At 45.6% G+C, this 23,118-nt stretch overlaps 1 protein-coding gene across 3 annotated transcripts in view; it reads right to left on the reverse strand.

The window, feature by feature from the left end:
• LOC141088401 (uncharacterized) overlaps positions 1-23,118 on the reverse strand; it is a 47,273-nt gene that overhangs the window by 19,676 nt on the left and 4,479 nt on the right. For 2 of the 3 annotated variants that reach the window (XM_073574444.1, XM_073574442.1), the window contains exon 2: positions 21,444-21,566. The exons of the other annotated variant lie outside the window; for it this stretch is intronic. In XM_073574444.1, coding sequence (XP_073430545.1) covers positions 21,444-21,566 — 123 coding nt within the window. The remainder of the gene's footprint in view (positions 1-21,443; positions 21,567-23,118) is intronic. 3 annotated transcript variants of the gene reach the window in all.

Below are 23,118 nucleotides of genomic sequence, written 5' to 3' on the forward strand. Positions count from 1 at the left end.
TTACAGTTTGCCCACATCATCATCACTGTCCCTGATGGGGCTCACATCTAAAGTCCCTATCAGTATGTTTTTGGAATGTGGGAGGAAACCGGAGTACCCGGAGAAAACCCACGCAAACACAGGGAGAACATACAAATTCCTTGCAGATGTTGTCCTTGGTGGGATTTGAACCCAGGACTCCAGCGCTGCAAGACTGCAGCGCTAATCACTGAGCCACCGTACTGCCCCGTGCTGAAGTAATGTATGCGTTAGCTCTTCGTAATCTAAGGGCTCTAGCCAAGGACTTACCACTTTTGTTGCCAGGTTCGTAAGTAATGATGCCAACGTTTAGGGAGATCTGCTTTTGCTTTGTGTAGGAGTAATGAGCGAAGGGATTCATGTGTAACTATGAAAGATCTTCTTATGTCCTCAGACTGAGAGTGTTTATGTGATCTCTCAAGGTTTTCAAATCTCACCCAGCAGACAAGTGATGTCCCAAGCTCGTTCCCTTTTCCTGCGGGCCCCATGTTTGATAAGAATACTTCGGCTCTGTTCCCTCCACAGTGTTTTCTGAAAAATGTGTCCACGGAATTTTGCAAATCTGTCCTAATAGGTCGTCAAGGAGAGACTGATTCAGATGCCAGTGGCACTGCTTAAGGCCCGATTACATTTAGCGATGCACCAGCGATCCCGACCAAGATATGACCCAGTCAGGATCGATTGTGCATCGCTAAATGGTTGGTAGTCAGCTGCCAAACAAGCAGATCTCACCAGCGAAGCAGCAGCGGTCGTATTCACCTGTCAGACGCGGCAAGGCTCACTCATCGGCACCAGCAGGAAGCCGACGACGAGAACTGGACCAGGCTGATCTCGCGCGATAACCAGCAGGGGAGCCAGTCAGAGGAGGGAATCACATGTAGCTATATCGCTAGTGATATCGCTGCTGCGTCACAAAATCACATGCAGTATGGCCATGGAGGCAGAACCATTACTCACGTTTAGTGAGGTCCGCAAATAGCTTAACTCGACTGGAAAAGAGCACGTTTGAAGGGTCCAGTTACAGTAGGTAAAAACGTACTTTCCTTATACAGAGCTGTATAAAAAGTGTGTCTCCAAGATGGAGATAGACTCAAAGATGGAGAAGAAGGGAGGGGTTACAGAAATGAGTCACATCTGAGGGGGGGGGGGAGGAGACAACCTCTAAAAGGGACAGATCTATACACAGCAATGAAAAGCAACAATAAAATTAAATGCAGTACTGTCTGTATGATTCTAAATCATGGGACATGACACTCCCCGTCTGAAATCTTTAGATTTCATGATGATCCAACTTGACATGAAGTGTTACGATGATGTTCAACGACGTCCTAGAAACCTGGAAGACAAGAAAGAAAAACACAACATGCGAAAAACTGTAAGTTGTAAGTCTAATTCTTGGTTGCTGACATGAAGTCCTCAACGGTTGGATAGTCCAAGTCCATAGGAGAACCTCTCTGCATGTTGTGGCTTCCCCAATCTGAAAACACTTCCACCAACCCATACAATCCAAAGATGAAAGTTCAAGTTTTTTTGCTTTTTTTTTTTTTTTTACAGTTAAGGGTGTATAATGATACGCTCCCCGTCGTGAGCTGTGTCCAGTAGAAATATCTTTCATGTGATATCCTCCTTTGGTAGAAGCAGTACAAGTTCGGTGACTGGGCGAAGGAAAACTCGTGCTGAACCACCTTTACACATGTGCCAGCCATGGCACTCTGTTGATTTGATGCTGCTAAAACAATGGGCGATGTGAAGGCGACGAGCTATGGCCCGCATGATGGATGACCAGCTTGAGAAGCGTTCAAACCGATGAGACCTTACCTTCGGTTTTGGCATCATAGAAGTGTAGTGAGTAGAGATGGTTGGTCTGATTTCCTTGTCAGATTCTGGTTCTATCAACTGAGTAGAAAATGCTCTGATTCGTTCTACCCTATTGCTAACAGATGTAGAATTGTTTTGTTTGATTGTATATGCAACCAAGCACCACTCTACTGTCTGTGTAGAATATAAATGAGTCAATAGCAATGTCCAATTCATCCCTTATAACTTCTGCAATTTCTACTGCCAGTTCGGCAGTGCAAAGTTCTAGCCTTGGTATGGAATATGCAGGTTTCGGAATTAGTTTTGCCTTACCCAGGATGAACCCACAATGTACCCTGTTGCTGGATTCTGAGGCTTTCAGATAGGCCACTGCAGCTATATTCTCTGTAGATGCATCAGAAAATGTGGACCTCTTTTCGGACGACAGTTGAAAGGGACGTTAAGGAATAACAAAGTGGGACTTGAAGATGTTCTAAGATTTCTTCCATGTTTCCCACCCTTGTTGTTTCTGGGATGGTAGGGGAGTGTCCCAATCTGTGTTCTCAGTGGCTAACTGTCTCAACAGCATCATGCCTTGGATAGTGATGGGTGCTATAAATCCAAGGGCATCGTAAATGCTGTTGACCACGGATAAGACTCCTCGTTTGGTGAAAGGCTTATCGCAGGCCGATTAAACAGGACACGTTCACATTCCAAGTAATGTCCCACAACAGACCAAGACTATGTTGCTTGGGAAAAACATTGAAACCCAGATCAAGGTTCTTCAGGCTTGTTGCATGGTCTTCGAATGGGAATGCTTTCGTTACCTCCTGATTGTTGGAGATAATCTTGTGCAGTCTGAGGTTTGATGCAGACCGCATTCCCTGTGTTCTGGACAGCAGATCAATTGCTTCTTCACTTCTGTACAAAGACTTAAGTCCAGCATTAACGTAGAAGTTCCTTTCCACAAATAAATGGGCATCCGATCCATACTCTCTCTCACCTTGTTGGGTTGTCAGTCTCGGTCCATAGATTGCCACAGCAGGTGAGGGGCTGTTGCCGAAGACTTGTACCTTCGTCCGATAATCTATCACCTCATTGCGGATGTCATTGTCCTTATGCCACAGGAACCCGAGGTAGTTTCTACTGTCTTCCCTAATGATGAAACGGTGAAACATTTGTTGGATGTCGGCCATTACTGCAATGGGTTCTTGTCCGAAGTGAACCAGTACTCCTATGAGACTGTTGTTCAGGTTGGGTCTGGTGAGGAGCAGGTTATTGAGAGATATACCTTCAGACTGAGCACTGTAGTCAAACACCACCCTGATTTGATTGGGTTTGGGAGGTTGGTAGACGCTAAAGGATGGAAGATATCAGCATTCTTCTCCTTCCTTTAGTTGTGGAGCAGGCTCCGCATGATCTCTATCAATGATATTCTGCATGAAGTCGATGAAATGCTTTTCCATCTCTGGTTTCTTCTTTAAAGTGCGTTTTAAAGATGCATGTCTTGCAGTTGCTTGCTGCAGATTGTTTGGCAACCTTGTCCTTGGAAAATGAAAAGGTAAGGTTGCTGTCCAGTTGTTGGAGTCATCCTGAGTGGATTCCTTGTCCATGACCTTAATGAATTCTTTGTCCTCTCTTGCTGGTGCCAACTTGTTATCTTCATTGTTGAATCAAACACCATTGACCTGAGGTTGTCATTGCAGGACAAGAACAAGTTCATGTCATGGGTTTCTCGCTGCCGCTTACAGTCACTCAGCGTTTCTTTTGCCCATCTTGCTATACAGATGATGCCTATGATAACCCAGCCTAGATCAAAGCGTTGAACAAATGGAGCATCATGCGGTCCATTGATCTGCTGATGTACCTTGTGCAGTCGGAGAATGTCTCTACCGAGCAGGATCAGGAGATCTGCACTGCTGTCAAGAGCAGGTATCTTGTTGGCTACCGTCATTAGATGAGGGAGGTGAAGAGCAGCCTCTGGCATTGGAATCTCCTTCCTATTGGATGGTATCTGGTTGCACTCAGTGGAGTGTGGGCAGAGATATCTCTATGTTGTTCTCAAGTGAAGATACTATAAGTAAGTAGGCTCTTCTTCCAGAGACCTCTGTAACACCACTGCAAGTACCCAAGGTCTAGGGGGTAAGCATTTCCCTTTAAATCAAACAAATCAAAGAGCTCTGACCTTGCAAGTGATCGGTTGCTTTGATCGTCCAGGATGACGTAAACCCTTGTGCTCTTTTCGGGCTGACCCTTAGGATATACGTTCACCAGGCAAATCTTTGCGCATGACTTGTCCCAGAAGTCTTCTCCGCAAACTTCTGTGCATGAAGATGATACCTTGGTAGGACTTGCTTGTTCTGTTTCCTCCCCGCCATAGCTTGTGTTTGGTACGGAAGGTGTGAGCTGAGCAGAGCTAGGTTGGGATGGATGGAGTGCTTGCACGTGGTCCTCACTGTCACACTCCAAATACTAAGAATTTTACAGTCCTTAGCAAAGTGTTCAGTAGAAGCACAACATCTGTAACATGCACCAAATGTCTTTAAAGTTCCTTGCGCTTCTGGAGCGGCTTCTTTCTGAAGCCAATGAACTTCTTTAGGGGATCTGGTTTCTTATGAATGGGACACGATTAGGATCTTCGACCTTGTCCCCTGTGTTGCTCTTGTCTGGAGCTGATGTAAGTGTGGGAAGGATATTGGTCTATTTTGCTGACACTGGGCCTCCTTGGCTTTTCAGGTTAGTACGTGGGCCCTCACACTTAGGAAGGGTTGGACCAAGGTCCGCTGGGTTCTACATAGGAAAATCTTGGGTCGGTCTTACGCTATGCGATATCCTTGATAAAATCACAGAAGAAGGAAAATGGGGGAAAAGAGGATTGATGGGCTCTTTTGTATTTTGACTCAATAGTGGTCCACTTCTCTTGTATATTGTATGGCAGCTTAGAAACTATTGGGTTAATGCCCCTAGCGGTATCCTGGTAGCTGAGACCAGGTAGGTGCATGTCTGCCTTGGCTAACTGGAGCTCTAGGAGCAGGTCGCTGAGCTCTAGGAATTTTGAACTGTCCTTGCCAGATACTTTGGGGAAATCCTATAGAAGCTTAAACAGTGCATTCTCTATGGCTTCAGGACTGACAAGGATACGTTCTAGTCTTCCCAATGCAGCCATGAGACCAGCTGCTGGATTGCTGATGTGGACAGATCTGAGCCTCTTGATCCGCTCTGTGGATTGAGGTCTGAGCCACCTGATTAGCAGATCCATCTCTTCAGCAGCAGCGATGCCAAGGTCACTAATTGCGTCTTTAAAGGCACATTTCCAACCTCTGTAATTCTCTGGCTGGTCGTCGAACCTTGTGAGACCGGTGTGCTGGTGAGTTCTCAGCGTATCATGTACCTCGCAAAATCGGACATGTCTGTTCTTTCTGACTTTGGAGAAATATTTGCTGGCTGAGTGATGCTGTTAGCGTGGGTCGTAGCTTCACAGTTCAAGAACATGGGAAGATATGGAGTGGCGTAGGCATTTAGACCAGCAACTGGTTTGTGGCATATGATCTCTGTTGTATGCGGGGCTGGAACCACACAGTTGTCAGGAGCGTGGTGCCTTGTCGGCATGTTAGGTTGCATGTAGATGTTGGTGTGGCGCCCACAGTGGCATTACCTTCCTTCTAGGGAGTGTGTTGTCATGCTTGGAAGCAATGAAGGGTCTCTCTGTCAGTTAATCACAACACAGTTCTCATTCCAGGCCAGCAGAGGGAGCTCTGAACCAAAAGTGGGGGAAGAGCTACTCTCTGGGGGCCAGGAAGGGGAAATTAGGAGTTCGTGTGAGGAGGGCAACGTGTGTGGACGTGGAGGAGAGGAGCTGGAAGATTGAGCAGAGTTTAAGTGCTCACTTCTAGCTATAGCGCATGATCTGGAGCCCGGTCTCCAAGGTTGTATGGATATTGATGTTCCTGCAGCAGAAACCGGAGGAATAGGAAACTGTAAATGCTCTGTTCCTATATAAGACTCGGAGGCACAACAGCAACGGGTGAGCCAGAAGAAGAAGGCTACAGCTGTCTGCCATACGAGGGAGTTCTAAATGAGAACTAGCAAGTGGAACTTCAGTGTAACACAGTACTGCAAGTACCTAAGATAAGCGCTAGAAAGGAGACTACAAAACCCATCTGATAGAGAGATTCCTAAGATGCTTCCAGGCCAGCCAGCCTCTGTTCCATCTGTAATGCTGGACTGCATTTACCAAGCAAAGTAAAAGTAAAAGAAACTGCACCCTATTGTGTCCTTACCTTCTTCCTGCAAACTCTCCAGCCCTGCTACATCTCTGTGCCAGACACTACACCCTCTTCCTCAACACCTATCCTCTTCATCGACTCTGCCCTGGGACTGCAGCCCTACCTGTGGAGGGCTACAACATCATTGCTGCACCACACCATCTGTCCCAGAGGATCTGTTTGCAGCGTCGGCTTAACATCTTCATTGCCGAACACCACAGGTGGCGTCACGTATCATCCACTCAAACTTTAACCAGCCACGCTTTAACCCCTTTTTACATTGACGCCCAGGGCCACGGACCGGGTCACCGCTACTGTGACACTTCCCTCTGAGATACCGGCCCGGTACCGAGTACCCCACTGTCCTGGCGGGCGATCCATTGGCGTATGGCATTTGCTGAGGTGTAGGGTCAGGCCGTGTATTGACACATGAAGGAGGTTCGGGTTTGAATGTTTGTGGTACATTAGACTGACCTTGAAAGCTGGGAGCTGCAGGCAGATCAACGTTCTGATGCTCTAGAGAGGTCGGTGCAGGTCAGGGTTTCGTTGGTTTGGCTCAGCATGTAAAATTTCTTGTGCGCTTAAGTGGGTCATCCGTGTCGAGTTTGTACGAATTGAGGCTGCCTCCTTGGCTCCCACCTAGAGCCTACTCGAAGACCTTTAGCTTTGCCACGGCTGCTGCATGTTCGTATTCCTTCTGCAGGGCTTCTATTTCCGCCTTCTCGTGTGCAGATTCAGATTCCATCTCTGCTTTCTTGCATGCAGATTCCGTTTCCCTCTCTGCTTTCTTTTGGGCAAAAATGGCTTGCACTTTCATAGATTCTGCTTTGGCACGTGCTCTTATGAACTGATCACTGAGGGTTGAGTACCTTGATGAGCTTGACTTGATTGAGTGCTTTGAGCTCCTAGTGGACCTGCATCTGTCTCACTTCTGACATTTGTGGGATTTTTGCTTCTGTCTTGTTCACGATGTCGCGCACGGTGCTCTCTCGTTCGGCATTGAACTGTTGGAAGTCCTGGCATTCCTTTAGTGACTCTGGCGTATTTAATTTCAGTAGAGTAGAGATGTATTTTTTGCAAGTGTTTTTGTAATACTGGTATGTAGAGTACAATTGTTCAAGGGCTCCCTCTGGTGGTAACTAATGAAAGGCATACTGAGAGATGCTGTTAATGTGACTCTGCAGTCTTTGCCATAAGATGGATATATTACAAGAAAGTTCATGTTTAATGATTTCAAGGCTCTCTATAGCTTTCCTTGATGGCTAAGCAGAGCACTTGGGTCTGTCAGTGGCTGAGTACTCTTGTAAAGATATTGCAGACTTTCCTTCAGCCATTGTAAAGGGGGCGTCACACATAGCGAAATCACTAGCAATATAGCTAAAGCATCACCGATTTTGTGACGCAGCAGCGATATTGCTAGCGATATCGCTATATGTGACACTTACCTCCGACCGGCTCCCCCGCTGGCTACTGATGATCGCGTGAGAACGTCCTGGGCTGTTTCTCGTCGGCTGCTTCCTGCTGGTGCCGACGAGCGACGCGTGGATGTGGGCGGCAGGACGTCTTCATCACCGTGTCTGACAGGTAAGTAACGACCGCTAACCGCTGCTAAGTCACTGGTGAGATCTGCCTGTTTGGCAGCTCACTAGCGAGCATTTAGCGATGCACCAGCGATCCTGACCGGGTGGTATCATTGTCGGGATCGCTGGTGCATCGCTAAATGTAACGGGGCCCTAACTCACAGACAGATGAGATCTGTGTAATATGAGCTGCTACAGACTCTGCAGGGTGAAGGCTGATACAAGCTGAAGGCATCTATATGATGTAAGCAGATCTTCTGATGTCTGTATGAAGCACCAATCTCACAGATTTTTACCAGTAGAGGTTGTATGATACACCTCATGTAGAGAGTACGACCTGGAACATCTGTGAAAAGTTTTAATCTATGCTCCATCCATGGATATGGGATCCACAACCCATGCGTTCCACAGAAAGTCCTCTTTATCTGTAAAATAGTAGAGTTTACATAAACATCTCTTGGATTATTAATGTCAATGATGCCCATTCTTGCATCTGATTTTGATAAAAAGAGCAGTAACTGGAGATTTCAGATCCTCCTTCCTTCCTTCCTTCCATTTTCTGGCAATCCCTTAATGCAAATGTTGGTACTTCTGCCACTGCTTTCTTGGTCGTTGATGAGAAGGGTTGTATTTTGTACCTGAGCATGTAAAACCACCCCTGGGGGGTAGCCCCATCAGCCGCTCCAGTACTCACTGTGCAGGAGACTACGTCATTCCTGGTACATTTCTCACTTCTCCAGGGATTCGAAAGACTGGAGGCAGAGGCCGGAGTAACTTCAAACAGATCAGCTTTATTTTCTTTAGGACACAGCACATACAATATACCTTTAGGACTCTTGACACGGTACCAACAATACATCTTCTACAGCAGCAATTAGCTTCTTCAGCTACACCAGAGTGGACCACAAAGTAACAGCGGAGCGAGGAGCCCGGTGAAAATGGCACTTCGACCTCTCTTCCTGCGACCGACTTCAGCCTACGAAGATACCCGTCTACTAGGTCGTCCACCCCCTTTTGGTTATCCTGTCTGTGCACTCGCTGGTGGCCCACTCAACTACTTTATCAGCTCCCAGATTCTGGCTGACAGCTCCACAGTGATTCATCCACTGGTTTCTCTATTTGATCAACTCCCAGACTCAGGCTGACTTCTCCACAGTGACTCTTCCACTGGCTTCTTCTCTGCTGTAGGTACCACACACACTTCTTCTCTGCCAAGTATAGCTAGGGGATCTGCTTTACACTTAGTGTGTCAGTAAGGGCCCCGTGACACATAACGACTCACCAGTGATCCCGACAACGATATCAACTTGTCAGGATTGCTGGTGTGTCGCTCCATGATCGCTGGTGAGCTGTCAAACAGGCAGCTTCACCAGCGATCAGCACCAGCGACGCCGAGCAGGCGCGTCGCTGTGTACGTTAGTTACCAGCGCGCTGATGCAGGGAGCTGGTAACTAAGGTACACATCGGGTTTCTAAGTGGCGCGCGTCACTTAGAAACCCGATGTGTACCTTGGTTACCAGCTCCCTGCATCAGCGCGCTGGTAACTAAGGTACACATCGGGTTTCTAAGCATCGCACGCTGCTTAGAAACCCGACGTTTATCTTGGTTACCAGCGCGCTGGTCGTTGCTCTCCCGCCTGTCACACACAGCGATGCGTGCTGGCCAGCGGGAGACCAACGACCCAAAAAAGTCCTGAGTTTTCAGGAACCATCAGCGATAACCGGCAGGGGGCCGGTCGCTGGTCAGTGTCACACACAGCGATCTCGCTGGTGAGATCGCTGTCGCGTCACAAAACTTGTGACTGAGCTGTGTGTGACGGGGCTTTAGGCTTGTCAGGGACAATGCCTTCTGACTAGTACCAGGGGCTCCCCCGACTGACAAATCAGGAAATCTCTCTCAGCTAATTCCCGATTCACACTCCCCTAATTAGCTCTCTAGTGTCCCCTAATAAACCCTCTAGTGTCCTCCTAGTGTGCTCCCATATGAATGTGCTCAGTGCCCCCATCTTGTGTCCATTTCCACTAACTACACTGTCCCTTAATTACGTATACTACTATGGCAATACAGTAAACACATATATATATATATCCAACAATAATGCACAAATACGTAAATTCAAGACATGCAAATATGGCAACCATGCTCCAGCAAGCAGTAGTATAAACCTTCCGCAACTGTTGTCCTGGAGGCCAAAAGATTGATCTCCTCTCATAGGGTGTCTGTCATGATCCCAGTGCAGGTTTTGACCTGCACGTCAGGGGTTAATGTCTTGAGCTCTGTGCAGGCTTTGACCTGCACGCCTGGGGTTAATTATTGTGGCCTCTCTTTGGTTCAGGCAGAGCTTTTTATAGCCCTGAGAAACTCCAATCCCTGTCAGTTATACTTTTGCCTTTGGCCGAGTGTTGTGACCCCTGTGTGCCTGTTTGTTGTCTTATAGCTTGCTTATATGGTTCTGATCCGGTTCTGTCCCCCGGTGTGAGTTTGCCTGTTGATTCTGTACTGTATATCTGCTTCTCTGGTTTCTAACTTCTTGGCTACGTCTTGACTATCCGTTCTGTCTCGCCCATTGGTAATTGTCGTGATATCTCGTGCTTTGAGACCGGCCTGATCTGGTTTATTTCCCTGTCTATGCCAATTAGTAACTTCGTTCCGTAGTTACCATTCTAGGAGTTTTCCTACAGCTCCTAGCTCTCTGGAGTTTAGGCCATGCCCCCAGCAGTCACGTGCTTCAGGTCCTGGGGGTCTGAAGCACGCATCTTCTCTGCTGCTGCCCGCTCCACAGGTAACTCTGAGCACAGTTTGTCTTACTCAGGACACGCGCACTGGCTCAGTGAGCAAGTGCAGGGCGGTGTTCCTGACAGTGTCAATGGCTTGCTGGTGTGACGTGTCAATCCTCTGTGCTAGGAAGTCAATGTCCTGCTTCATAGCAAGGCCTGAATCAATACTCGCAGACCATATAGGTCTGAATGCATTGTAGGAGAGGATATTGTGTCTCCTTGATTAGCCATAGAGTAGGTATGGCTCATTGAAATTGGCTGAGATGTTTCGGTTTCCCAGAGATGCATGACTGACCCGAGTCTTCTGGAGATGGAGAGATAGAAGGTTGCTCCTTCATGAGGTCGACAGAGGACTTGCGGGTGGAGTCTCTGGGGCATTTGGTAGACCCCTTTAAGTTACTTGATGAGTTACGCATTGGAGCCATGTTATACATGTAAGGGTTAATCCGTGAGAAAAATCACCCGATTGTGTTATTCTGCACCTCTTCAGCATGTGTAGGCGGAGTAGAAGATCTTATGTCAAGTTCTTTACATTTTCCGGGCATCCCCAGCAAACTCAATAGAAATAGGATAGGAGAGTTAGTCTATATTAGGTGTCTGGGGCCCTAGGGCAAGGTGGCTTTTGTGCTTAATCCATCATCTCCATGTCACACTTTTCCCCAGGAGTACCAGGTTAGATGTAATTAGACTGGGTCTGATGTTATATTGTATTATTGATATTGATGTCAGACCTTTGTAAAAGTCTCCTTTAAGTTTCAGGTTTATCTGGATATCCATAGATTGTGGTATAAAGGTGGTGATCTGTCCCAGATAGTAAGACTTCAGTCTTCCATCCTCCACAGTGAAAACTAGATGATGCTTGTATCCATGATATTAGCGTCTTATATTAGGGTTCAGATCTTCAGCAGAGAATTAAGAAACAATCTCTATATATAAAAATCAGTGTGTGTGTGTGTGTGTGTGTGTGTATATATATATATATATCACCAACCAATCATGAAGCATCTTTCATTTCACCAGAGCTGTTCAAAAGAAGCTAAGCTGTGATTGGTTGCTATGACCAACAGTTTTCTTTGCAACCAATCACTAAGCATCTCTCATTTCATCAGAGCTGGTTAAAAGTAGCTGAGCTGTGATTGGTTGCTATGCGCAAGTTTTCCCACTTGACAACACCTCAGCAGACACTGACATGGTGGGAGAAATCTAGCATCCCCAGGAACATAAGTTCCAGCCATCGTCTGTCCCCCAGAAAGGAGCAGTCAGTACATGACAGAAATGAATCCCCCCCTCCCGTGTGGTATCATTAAGTGACACACATGAATGTAGGAACGTGCACATATTAAATGTCATGTGGATTTAATATTTTCTTACAGACACTTTTATGCATTATTGATGTGTTACTGTGCTCTGTTGCTGTGAGTTTTTTTTAAAGTGCTACTTTCCCCATAATTCACCTGAATATACCCATATAACACGTAATGCTTTTCCCATAACAACCCATTAAATATGATACTATACTGCATACAGATGCTGGACATCCATGAGCAACTCAGCCGGACAAATTACAAGTTGACGGTCCATGAAAATGTGTGTGAAGGTTTCTCTACTGTACTAATGTATAAGGTTTGTGCCTGTCCATTGGTGAAAGCATGACTGATATTTATGGTGGCAGATAAGTGAGAATATCAGCCTGATCAGTAGAAAACCTGGGATCTTAGTGAACCATGTTTCTGTGCAATTTCACTATTCTACTTTTACTGGCTTTGACGGAATGATGTGGGATATTAGGGATAGTAGTCCGGTAGCTCTGGCTGACGGGATAATGTGGGATATTCTAGTGAATGTGGCTATGCGGGTGGGCGGGGCACTACACTCAGCTTTATATATATAACGATGTGGGATATTAGGGGTAGTAGTCCGGTGGCTCTGGCTGATGGGACGATGAGGGATATTAGGGGTAGTAGTCTGGCGGCTGTGACGGGATGATGTGGGATATTAGTGGTAGTAGTCCGGCGGCTGTGACGGGATGATGTGGGATATTAGGGGTAGTTGTCCAGTGGCTCTGACTGACGGGATGATGTGAGATATTAGGGGTAGTAGTCCAGTAGCTCTGGCTGACGGGATGATGTGGGATATAATAGTGAATGTGGCTCTGCGTCGTGGGCGGTGCTATACACAGCTTTGCACACTAACTAACCATAGTTCGTTACTATGCCCAGGCAGCGCCGGGTGTTATGAATGGATCACCGAGGAGGAAAAAAGCAACAAACGCTAAATCTCAGAAAACCAGAGAAGTTGGTAACTATGCAGACTGCAGAGCCCTGATCTTAACACACAACTAGAAGCAGTCGTGGAGCGTGCCTACGGTGGTCCTGGACGCCTCGTCACAACCGGAGAGCTAAATAAGCCTAAAGTAAGAAAAGAGGAAAACTCCCCAGAGCAGACCCCAAAGGAAAGACAGCCCCCCGCATGTATTGACGGTGAAGCAAGATGAAAACACAAACAAAGGCAGAAAAATAGGCTGAGCAAACGATGGGGCCAAACTAACTTGAAAGGACAGGAAAGGAAAGATACTGTCTGCAATCTGCCAAAAAACCCTACCAAAAATAATGTCCAACGCTTCTGATAACAAAATTAACCCTGAAGTCACTAGACTTCTCCCACTATATCAGCACTCTGGAATATTCTGAGACAGGGCAAAAAGAGGCCAATCTAATAAAGGACAAAAAGGCAAATTGGCAAATACAGATAAATAAGAGTGGAAATTCAGCACAGCCCAGCCGGGCTGGCTGACCACAAAAAAACTGAGTTGACCAACAAGAGCAAGTGTGAACATTAGCAAAAAACAAACTTAACTTGAGATGACTGGAGCAGAGCTGAAGTCCAAGACCTGAGAAACAGACTGAATCACCAGCAACAGGATAGGGCGTTGGCTGTCTTATATCCAGTCTGATACTCCAGAGATCCAATCACTATCCTCCTCGTCAGGTGGCAGACCATTACCAACTAAACTATCCTCACTACCTCCTGTCACTACCAGAGGGAGAACGGAAGGAGAACTCCCAGCTGGTGGAGCAGAAAATGCGCTCATAACAGCCGGGCTCTTCAGCTAGTATAATATAAGTTTGCATATTTGCAGCGATCTATTACCTACTGCAATTCAAATAAGGCTATGCAGGGTCTGAACCCAGTGTAAAAAGAAACCTCTTCAACATCTCTGTATCTGGAATCTTCGCCCTTTGCCTCCAGAACAGGGAGCCTGCAAGATGGCCACACTTGGCGGGAAAAAAAAAAAAAAGTATATGGAGAGAGGGTCCGTGCTACCAGTCTCACCCTCCAGCTCCTCCAGCAGACCCCCTCTGGACACACGGTGCCCTCCAGGGGAAGGGAGCCGGATCCATCTGCACCTGGAGAAGAGAGGTGTCACCTGTAGGTAAGCGAAGCGCGTCTGCAGACTCACGGTCCCCTCGCCACGTCTGGGCTAGCAGGGCAGCTGGACTCACCCTGTGACAAAGTCCACACTATGGGGTCTACTCCCTCGGTATTCTGTCCCTCTGTCCAGTACTCACCACCCGATGGGCAGCAGAACACCTCCACCACCGAGATGTGTGCCGATCTAAAATCTAGGCCGTGGTTTCAGACCTGCGGGAAGGCCGTGACTGAAAGCAGTGGTGCAGAGGCTCCTCCGATATCTCAAAATACTCCTCTTCATATACAACCACTATTGGATGTTCTCTGGGTCACGGATGGGCGATTAGGGCAGAGGGATTGAGCAGATTTTCTCTGGGAAGCCATGAAGCAGAGTTTTTTAATGCTTTTCAATAGTACAGAAAAGCTTTGATTCTGCGCTTAAAAATGCAGCAGCGTTTTTTTTTCCCCATGCGGTTTTTTTCACAGGAAGTCTATAGAGGAAAAATGCACCAAAACCACAGCGTTCAGCAGAATCTTCAGACCACAGAGGGCGGAGATTTCATGGAAACGCACCCACTTTGCTTCAAAATTTACACAATGTTCACATGTAGCGTAAATGCTGCATATTTTCAGCTGCACATTAAGTGCAGAATTAAAACGTTTCTGTATTATAACAAAAATTTAAAAAAAAAAACAAAAAAAAAACCCATGCAGCTTCACAGCTGCACAAAAAAATGCATCAAATATGGGGGAAAAGGCCAAAAAAAATGCAGCAATAATCACAGAAGATTGTTTTTGTGCAGTTTGGTGCAGATCCTTCAGAAAACAAAATATGCTATATTTGCTGTGTGTGAACATGGCCTTACAGACACAAAAAAGCCGGATGTCGTGTAGTGACGCTGCATAAAGATGAGAAAGTTCTGTCGGATCCGACTGTAAATGAAGGAACAAAAATTAAAACCACAGGTCCCAACTAGAGAAGAGCGAGACGCACAGATGTAGTTACACCGGCCGGGGCTAATCAAAAACTGCGCCGGGGATGCCAGAAGGTTAGAGATTCACGGCCGCCAGGTAGCATCGATCTGGACGTTGCATCACAGACCAGTGAATCGATCTGCTCATCTCTAGGCTTTGAAAGTTAGGAGGTATGGTAAAGGGCCCATATATGGTTCTTGCACAGGGGCCATTTTCTGTTTGTGTCCACGTGCGTGCGCACAGACTCCGCAAATCGGAAAGATCGATGCAGATTTTCAGTGTGGATTTCGCCTGGGCATAGGATCGTATCCACATTTTTGTCTGCTAAACAAAAATCTTGCTATGTGTTCACTGCGGAAAATATAAGAAGATAACTTGATTAATCATTATCTTATTAACATGGTCGGGAAGGGAGGGAGGGGAAGGTTATTGCTGGACCACACTGGCCAACACAAATAGTCTGTGCTCATCAGTTTCACTTCTCTTTATAGAATTTATGAAAAAAGGAAGGAAAACCTCGGCCACTTAATTTTCCTAACCAAATAATGTCTCTGTAGGGTCGAGCAAAGAAAGAAAAATCTTGCCCCATAAGAGGCATTATTTTGGGGGGAAAAAAAAATAAAAATCAATGATAACCAGAATATTTCCTCCAGGTCAAACGGGATATAGGAAAATTATGCAGTTAGTGGTTTTCATGGATAATATGAGGGGTATAGAAAATTAAATGAGTATTCCCATCATCAAGATTCTATCCCAATATGTAGCAGGTGTAATAATATAATTAAATTAGAAATGTAGGATAGTTCTTCTGATTCGCCATGTCTCTTTCCTCATGTGCAGGCATTGCAGGACCTTAGGTATGCATGGTTACGACCACCAGCTGTCACTACATCAGTGGTCATAACCATGGATACCTAAGGTCCTGCAATGCCTGCACATGAGGAAAGAGACATAGCGAATCAGAACTACCCTACATTTCTAATTCGTATCTGCTAATATTATTATTCCTATACCTACTATATATTGGGATATCTTTGAGATGGGAATGCCCCTCTAAGTTTTGCCCTAGAATTGTTGTGGTTTTTTCGCAGCAATATTGCAGCCCAGTCTGCCCATGAGATGGAAGCTGAAGCTGATAGGATCCTGCAGCTGTGTCAGGTATAATCACACACAGAGTGGCCATTACACATCACATGGCTAATTGCCCCTTCTATTAAACCCCTTAAGGACAGAGCCACTTTGTACGTTAATGACCAAACCTCATTTTTATATACTGTCCATTGTCACTTTATGCAGTAATAACTCTGGAACACTTTAACGTATCCCAATAATTTGGAGATTATTTTTTCATGACACATTGTACTTTATGTTAGTGGTAAATTTTGGTCTATAAGATTTGTGTTTATTTATAAAAATATCAAAAATGTGAAAAATTTTTGCAATTTTAAAAACACTGAATTTTTTTTGGCGGGGATCTGTTATGATTGGGTCACTGAGGAGGAAAGCAAGACCAAGCTAAGCCACAGAAAACCAGAGAGGTTGGTAACTAAGCGGATTACAGACCCCTGATCCTATCCACACAACTAGCAGTAGCCGTGTAGAGCACCTACGATGATCCTAGACACCTCGACACAGCCGGAGAACTAAATAAGCCTAAAGCAAGAAAGGGGAAATCTAAACTGCCCCGGAGGAGACCCCAAAGGAATAGATAGCCCCCAAACATATATTGTCGGTGAGACAAGATTAAAACACAAACGCAGGTAGGAAAATAGGCTGAGCAAACGATGGGGCCCAAACTAAATAGACAGGAAAGGAAAGACACTGTCTGCAATCATGCACAAAACCCTGCAAAAAAATGCCCAACACGTCTGATAGAAAAAACACTGAAGTCACTAGACTTCACCCACTATATCAGCATTCTGGTATATTCTGAAAGCAGAGCAAAGAGAGGCCAATCTAATAAGGGACAAAAACAAACTGGCACAAACAGTAGCATAAGGATGGAAATTCAGCACAGCCCCAGCCGGGGCTGGCTGACCACACAAAACTGAAATAGACAAAACCAAATCAAATGTGAACAATAACAAAAGAACACTTAGCTGAGCATGCAGGGACTGAGCTGGAAACTAAGACCTCAGGAGGCAGGAAAAAAATCACCAGCAGGGATAGAGGGAGTCAGTGGTCTTAAGGCCCTTTTACATTTAGCGATGCACCAGCGAGCTTCCACACAGAAAGATCTCACAGTGACGCAGCGCATGATACTCACCTTTCACACTCAGAGATCCTGACGCCCTCCCGCCCGCCTCCACGCGTCGCTCGTCTCACACAGCAGGAAGCCCAGCAGGACGCAGACGACGAGAAATGGAGCTGCCCGATCTCGCCTGATCAGCGATGGACAGCGGGAGAGCCGGTCGGAGGCAAGTATCACACATAGCGATATCGCTATAACGTCACAAAATCAGTGACGTTTTAGCGATATTGCTAGCGATATCGCTATGTGTAAAACCACCTTTAAATCCAGTCAGAAACTCCAAATGTCCAATCATCCTCCTCATTATCAGGTGGCAGGCCTCTGTTAATTAGATCAGCTCCACTACCTCCTGTAACCACCAGAGGGAGCCCAGAAAGAGAACTCGCGACCCCTCTGTCAATACAACCAGCTCCACTACCTTCACTAGTGACCATAGGCAGGCCAGAAAGTGAATTCACAACAGGGATCACATCACATTTAAAATGCCTTTGAGGGGCCTGTGTCACAGAAAATACCCAAAATTGCACCCCTCAATGTGCTCAAAACCACATTCAAGGAGTTTATTAACCCTTCAGGTGCTTCTCTGGAATTAAAACAATGTGGAAGGAAAAAAGTAAAAGTAATTTTTCCCACAAAAATGCTGTTTTAACCCCAAATTTTTCATTTTCACAAGGGCAAAAAGAGAAAATGGACCACACAATTTGTTGCTCAATTCCTCCTGAGTACGCCAATACCCCATGTGTGGTGGAAAAGTAAATTATATATACAATATAGCTATGTAGATATAGTGTTTTGCATGTATAGTTTTCTATACTTGTATTTCACTAAGAAAAAAAAAAAAAAAAGACATAGGGTTCCCCTCTAATAATCAGCTAAGGCTAAGCAGACAGTCACCCAAGAAATGGTGCATCCATTAGATGCCCCAATTCTGGCGATTAGTAGTCTTAGAGTTGATGTCAGCTGACATCAAGCCCAGGGGTTAGTAATGGAGACTTGACTATCAAACACCCCTATTATTTCTTTGACTACACGGTTAGTAATGGAGGTGTCTCACACCTCTCCATAACTTACTCCTGTGCTTCATGTCAGCGGACATCAACCCCAAAACTAGTACCCTGATTGCCAACACACCAGGCCAATCGGAACGAGCAGAGGATGTGCCATTTCTGGGGAGGCTGAGGGCTGGTTTTATTAGTAATATCCATGGTCCCTTCTCAACCTAGTAATATTAGTTTGGAGCTGTCTGCTTAGCTTTTGCTGGTTATGAATAATAGTGGGGACCCACATCATTTTTTTTGGGGGGGGTCCGCTTTAAAAAAAACAAAAAAAAAAAAAAAAAAACAGCTCTGTCTAAATTAAAGCTCAGCTGTGAGAGGATTGAGTTGTGATTTAAACAAAAATTTTTTTTTGTGGTGCGTGGGGAGAATAAATCCAATTTTCCTCCATTTTTGATCCATGTTTCCATTTTTACAATTTTAAAAATTAGAAAGCGGACATGACACAGATGGCACTCGTGAGCTGCCCATTTTTACAAAGCCATTGATTTGAATGTGTACATTTTATGTTCGATCTGTGACTATTCAAAACACTTTTTAAAAAAAGAACCCCCTCCCCCCCACAAATCGTGGGTGTCTGAATGAGGTCTTAAATGTATGAAAGTGCAGTCATGGGGACACTGATCAGGTTATCTTCACGTTTAGTCAACAGTTACATTTGTTTTCTCCCAAAATCCCCCTGGCCGCTATGTATAATGAACGCCATTGATAGTTTTGTTTATTTTCCTTTAATCCAGTCATTTCTGTATTTCTGAGTCACAGGACCACAAAAAAGGGAAATAACCCAAATCCACAGAGTGTTCCTACACAGAGAACATCAACATGAAAACACAACATTTTGACCATTTATATCATCGCATCAAACCTTTTGATACGTGGGATATGGGACTTCTTGTAACCTGCAGGATGGACCCCGGGGATTCCCATCTCAGTGCGGCATGGAGGAATCTGTCTTACTGGTAATTTACAATATTTCTTGAGGTACAGATGTGGTGCCCCTGAGGGTTCAGTCGCCACAGAGGTAATGCACCTCCTCCTGAGGTGTGGTACCCCACTATCCAGGTAAGGTGGAGACACCTGACCACACTCCAACACTCACATCCCACACACACACCAGTAGTGTAGCAGAGCAACCTTTGTGGCTCCCTACTTGGAACACGAAGAGTGCTGGGAGGTGGGTGGATCTTAGACTGCACAAGAGAGCGGGAGAATATTAGGAAAAGGTCAGTCTGTGAGAGAAGATCCCCTGAGAGGGATGGAGTGAAGGAGGTGCTGCAGCAGACTCCTGTGACCTGGAGCTGCTTGCACAGGAAAGAGCCATAGAAAACCTGATTCTTCAGAAGGAAGATAGTTTAGTACGGAACGTAAGGAGAAGAAGAGAACTAAGGATTAGGGTCAGAGCAGAGCCCTTCCTCAAGTTTGAAGCGCATGGCCGGGGTCCGGTCCCCGAGGTTGTATGGATACTGATGTTCCTGCAGACACCGGAGGAATAGAAGTCGTCAACACTTTACTCCCATCTAAGACTTGGGGGCACAACAGCAACGTGAGTAAGCCGGGACATGATAGCAAGGAGTCCCCGAAGCAGGCTATAGCTGTCTGCAGTACAAGTAGAGTTCTAAGTAACATCAAGAAGGAGGAACTTGAGTTTAATACGCAACTACAAGTACTTCAGATTAGGCGCTAGTGTGGAGACGTTCAGCGAAGGCACATGTTGGAGGAGTGCTGGAAAAGTGTACTTTACCTTGCCTGGGAGTTGGCTGAGCCCCTCACCTGGAGGACTCGGCACCGAAGCGGGCATCTGTGTGCACCAGACTGTGAGTAAAGCCTTGGAACTACATGCCCTTGTGTCCTCCACTTATTCTTGCGCCTTACACCCGGCTCTGCTACATCTACTTCTTTACACCATCTCCCCACTTGCCAACCTCATCTACTCTGCCCTGGAACAACAGCTCCACCTGTGGGGAGCTTCAACATCATTGCTGCACCACAACATCTGTCCCAGAGAAGCAACCCTGCAGCGCTGGTCAAACTGACCAGAAACCACAGGTGGCGTCACGAATCATCTCAACAACTTTATTCCCATCACTCTACCCCTTTTACATTGACCGCCTGAGGCCACGGACCGGGTCACTGCCACTGTGACATCTCCCATTGTAATCAACGGGCCCGGCACCGAGTACCCCACGGCCTCTGGGGGTGAGTCACAGACTCCTTAAATGTTTCAGCAATTACTTATTTACAGCCCCTCTGTAGACATTTCTTCCATAGAGGCCTCGCATCCCCTCCAGGGACGGTCTAGTTCTCCAGACCCCTTGCTCTGGGCTGCTTCCTCTGCGGTGGTGGCACCCCTCTTTGTTCACCAAGTCTATAATTCCTTACTCTTCACCCACGGGACTGTTACTTCTGGGTAAAGACTCGACGACAACCTTTTGTGCGTGAGCTCCCTCATGGGGCGGAAACTCAGCACTTTCTCCTGGTGACTACATTTCTGTCTCCTCAAAGGTCAGTCTCTTCTTTTGCTCCCTTTTCGGTGCCATCTTCTCTTCCCCAGTTCTGGTCTCGCTACAGGGTCGAATCACTACTAGAGCTGAAATTCTCTTTTCTTTACTGTGGGCACAGGTTCCTCTACCCAGGACAGTCACAGAGACATACATCCCAGCTCTGAAGGACAGCAATGAGCGACAGCTTGTCCACATCCCTAACCCACACAAAGATAGTGCCCCTAATGAAATCCCTTAGTGTTCCCACAAAGATTAATATCCCCTTTATGGCTTACACGCAATATAATGCCCCAAAGACGCCCCCCCATTGCCTACCCACACAATATGATATCCCATAGGGCCCTCTTTTTACCTCCCAGTATTGTGTCCCTTCTCTCTACTGGCAAATATATATACATAAAAAAATAACCCGAAATATAGGAAATCTTCAGGCTTTTTTTTACATCAAACAAAGCTCAAATCCAATACGCAAGGTGTGAACATCTGTTAGCGGGCGTGGATTAGCTGCAGCGGTCACTGATGGACAGGGCATCATTACTTTAAATAAAGTATATTTCTTTATTGGAGATTATCTAAATTATAGAAAACTTAACAAAAAAATAATTTAGGCATCTATAAGGGGAGCTCATTGTAAAGGAATTACTACAGATCTTAATAATTCCCCGACAGAAGGCGTCCATAAGTGATGATAGAATTTTACAATTTGATGGAGTTTCCCTATAAAATGCATTTAATACAAATACACAGAATAACTTTATCTCTAGAATGGGGGTCCGGAGCCCTCCACAACTTACTACCCCCATCTTTACTCACCATTGTTGGAATGTGTTCCAGGGGCGCAGGCCCCGCAGGCCGAGGTATTTACTGTGGTGCAGTTGGCATCAGACGAGGTTGAGGGGGTGATGGTGGTGGTGAGCTGGCACACGACTGCACACGCTGTGCAAAGTAACAGAAAAGTAGTAAGAGCGGGAAGAAGATGATGACGTCCTCCTCCACTATTAATCTAAATCAAGTGATTTACATGAAGTTACGTGGACACGCTGAAAGTCTGAAAATCTGATGTAGCGCAACGTGAGAGTCTGGCTCAACAGAGCAGAGTTTGACATAGGGTACAACTATGGCTGGTAAACATACTTTTACTGAAACTACTGGTACATGGGTCCTAGTATAACAAGAAAAATTACACCTGTCTTGAAGTAATCCGATGTGGGAGTGTCAATATACTCCAAATGGCTTAACACGCCCCCAATGCACTCCCAGAGTAATTTGCATGTGGCTTCAAAGCCTGATTTCTCAGAGCTGACACATCAGATTGCTACAGGATAGGTATTTTTCTTGATGTACTAGGACCTTTACAGTCCTTCTGCTAGTTTATCTCTTCATATTTACACATCAGCCATTAAGATGCACAATCTGTCCCAGCCAGTGTGCTGTAGTGTATCGTGTGATGGTTACCTCGCCAACTTTCTCACCAGGCAGCAGGGTCTCAACATCGATGTGGAAATGTATAGTGCTACTCAACCCGCTCTGTATGTCCTAATTGTGCATGAATACATGGATTAAATTCACGAGACAACCTATACATGCAGGGGTGCGAAATCTCCCTCCTGCACTGCCAAGTCATCTCCGCTCCCCCATATTTAGGACTCCTCCGTGTCTCCATCCAGGGGCAGACATATCGTTGGTGCAACCATACAGCAGCCCAAGAAGCAAGGGGGTCCACCTCCAAAACATGTGAAAAATTGTGCATTAGGGTTTACTCACATCTGCATATATAAAGTAGGTGAGATTCTCAGCCAGAAAAGTTGGGAGTCAGAAGAGTGTCAAAATTTTTTTCTTATCTATAATCCGTATGTCATGCGAGTACAATCTTTATGTAATGCGCTTTTAGAATCAGCTTTTATATACAGTAATTCTCTGTCATTTCAATCTAGTATACTAACTAATAAAACAATCTTCGATGCAGAGATAGATAGAAATATGTCAGTCAGATATATATGTGTAATCAACGCTAAGGAAAAAAAGGGGCGCAATAGGGTCTTATCTGGGTGGAAAGATATAAAAGGTGTGAAACAAAGCTACTCACCTTTTCCAAGAAGGAAACACGCATATAAAGCAGCTGTCAGCCTGCTGCACGCCCGAAGGTCCACTCCGTGACCGCCAATGTAGATCCTTATGGATAAAGTTTTTTTCGGGTTTAATGTACGCTGCTTGACCAAGATTAATTTCCACACATGAGAAGTTAAGATTGTTTTAATTCCCAACGCGTTTCAAAGTGTAAACCACATCTTCCTCAGGGGATGACATGAAGTGAATAGATACAGCTATCACAGATTAAATACATACATCATTTGAATTTGGCGCCAAGAGCACATGTGACGGATGTCAAAGTTCAAGGGTTAAAACTGCAGGAAATGAGTGTACTGTTATTAATAATAACTATTTCTTTTAAACTTTCTATTGCAGGAAAATATTTTTAACGAAAAAC

The sequence above is a fragment of the Dendrobates tinctorius genome, unplaced genomic scaffold (assembly GCF_039654945.1).
Source record: "Dendrobates tinctorius isolate UK_male_01 unplaced genomic scaffold, ASM3965494v1 ptg000039l, whole genome shotgun sequence".
Lineage (NCBI taxonomy): Eukaryota > Metazoa > Chordata > Amphibia > Anura > Dendrobatidae > Dendrobates > Dendrobates tinctorius.